At 46.6% G+C, this 2,495-nt stretch overlaps 1 protein-coding gene across 5 annotated transcripts in view; it reads left to right on the top strand.

Annotated features, from left to right (window-relative positions):
• The window catches only part of tiam2a (TIAM Rac1 associated GEF 2a), a 96,290-nt gene that overhangs the window by 62,895 nt on the left and 30,900 nt on the right, over positions 1–2,495 (top strand). For all 5 annotated transcript variants that reach the window (XM_035674761.1, XM_035674763.1, XM_035674759.1 and 2 more), the window contains 5 exons: positions 17–193; positions 799–903; positions 998–1,076; positions 1,193–1,282; positions 1,390–1,608. In XM_035674761.1, coding sequence (XP_035530654.1) covers positions 17–193; positions 799–903; positions 998–1,076; positions 1,193–1,282; positions 1,390–1,608 — 670 coding nt within the window. The remainder of the gene's footprint in view (positions 1–16; positions 194–798; positions 904–997; positions 1,077–1,192; positions 1,283–1,389; positions 1,609–2,495) is intronic.

Here is a 2,495-nt window from a genome sequence, read left to right as displayed (position 1 = left end):
TGTCCCTCACCCACAGAGGCTGGATGTGCTGGCCAACATCTACTCCATGTCGCCCCCTGAGGGCGGTGTGTGGGACAGCGTCAGCGGTGCCACAGACGTGCTGACGTGTGTTCACATGCCAGACGGCCTGACAGTACAAGTTCCCGTCAGAAGAGACCAGACAGTCGCCGACCTTCTCTCTGCAGCCTGCAAGGTTGGGTTGGTGGCCAGTTGTGGAGAAATGATGACATGTCCATGTCATCACAACAGTTGTGGCACATTCCTGACAGTTGTTGCAAAAAAACAGAAGCAGTGATGTAATTTGTCTAGTAGAATTTTACATCATCCAGCCATTTATACTTCATGATGAGAATGTATATTGTTCTGTAATGTGGGGTTTTATCACACATAAATACAAAGTTAATACAGTGTATTTTCAGCTATGTCAGTTGGTGTCTTGTTAATAGTCAAATAGTCTTTGTTGAAGCATCTGTAGCAGGAAATCTGGTTGTATTGTGCTCCCAAAGGCTTGAAATAACACACCTATTCATCCAGTGTCTGACTTTACATAGTCCCCTATGAATGACTGCAGAGAAATGGACACACACACGCACACACACATACACACACACACACCACGCTCCCTTGGGCGAAGCTTTTTTTGTTTACCACAAATTTCTCATCACCAAGTGTAAATTCAGTGAATAATTCACACCTCGGCCGTATAGCAGCTGTCAGACTAAGCACTGGTGCATGAAATATGTCAGATGATTCTGTGCATGCAGGCTGCTGAACATTAAGGGACTCTTGTGTAAACAGGTGAAACAGCTGGACCCGGGCCTGCACTGTCTCAGACTGCACAGACAAGCGGGGCAGGACGTGGAGGTCCGATACGTCGCTCCTGGAGAGCTTCTCCGCGATGTGGTGAGGAGTGCAAAAATCACACATAGATATGTAGTGCTCTTCATTCTCTGCTCTTTATTTAATGTGTATTGATTTGTTTGATATCACCCTGTAGGTCAATGATCAACTGGAGCTGGTCCCAGCTAATGTGTTTACACTGCACATGAGCAGGCCGAGCGGCAGTGGAGACTTTGGTGAGTTGGGCCCTTATGTGGACTGATTTAGGTCTAGTTGTGTCTGGATCTTACGTACACCTCATGATCCTTTATTTAAATCTCCTGTCGATCTTTGTGTCTCTTCCTCTTACCAGGTTTTGCAGTAACCGGACACATAGACAGCCAGAAAAACAGCAGGATTTTTGTCAGTGAAGTGCTTCCTGATGGACTAGCTTTCAATGAAGGTGCCCACTCGCTTAAGAATGACACAAACATTCCTGAAGCCACCGGTAATAGTATCACACACTGGATCTATGTGGCCTCTTTTGATTTACACTTGCTGTGTTCCCAGGTCTGCGTCCAGGCGATGAGATCCTGGTGCTCAACGGCCAGTGTGTGTCGGGCCTGGATCTGGCACTAATCCAGACTCTGTTTGCTGAACAAACCCTGCACCTGAGCCTCAGGCGGGATGGACCCCGGCCGGCAAACGCATCCTCCGACTACCTGGCCCCTCCACGCAAACACCACCAGGAGGTTCGCAGCAAGCACCACCGAGCCAAGTCCTCCTCAGGTGCTTAAACCTAAATGACATTAAACCAGCTGAAAACGTGTAGATCTAGTCATTAGTGGGAATGTAAAGGCTTTAGATTTCTACTTAATGGAAACACTTAACAGTAGCATTACAAGAAAAGTTGATATTGATACCCTGAAGTTTCAGTTTGTTAGCGTGAAAAGTAACAGATGGCGAGAGAGAGAGACACAAAGAGAGAGAGAGAAGCTGCTTTAAGCTGCTACAAAATGCTTGGCACACCCATCAGGGTAGCACTTTGTCAGTTCTGTGTACATATGAAAGCACCAGTTTAACAGTTTTCTCTGTAAGCAAGCTGTGTCATCCTACCTGTGAACAGCCTGGAACTGCCAGTGGTCCCAGTTGAAGCCCAGTTTACCCATCCAGATTTTCTTTTCTGTTGTGATGTGGCATATATTGCAGCTTTTATGTTGTGTGATCAGTTTTGTGATTAGTTATAACTTGTGTCACAACCTGGCTTGTAAGGCCACGACCAAGTGGAAGACAACACCATCTTCAAAAGTTCAAAAAATACATAACAAAAGCAAATGGAGAGTGGGATCAGTAGTGTAGGGTGTGTATGTGTGAACATTTTGAGGAGGTAACAATGTAAAGGGAAGAACTAAAGAGGAACTAAAACCGCAACAGAACCAAACGGGTGCCTGCAGGCTAGGAGAGAGACTGTTACTTGCCAGTTAACAGCCAGGGCTCTCAAGACTGGGAACACTGGGTCGAGGTGTGTGTGTGTGTGTTGGCACTGATGATCCCCCTGCCCCCCCCACCAGGTATCTGAAAAACAGGTAGTTTCAGTTCACATCAGCAGGTACCACTCATGCACACAGCTCTGTGTTGTGCATCAGTGGTGAAGGAGATGTAGGCTACAGCTTAAT

This window comes from Morone saxatilis, unplaced genomic scaffold (genome assembly GCF_004916995.1).
Source record: "Morone saxatilis isolate NCDOM2014 unplaced genomic scaffold, NCSU_SB_2.0 Contig3, whole genome shotgun sequence".
Taxonomy (NCBI): domain Eukaryota; kingdom Metazoa; phylum Chordata; class Actinopteri; family Moronidae; genus Morone; species Morone saxatilis.
This window is presented reverse-complemented; position numbering and strand designations above follow the sequence as displayed.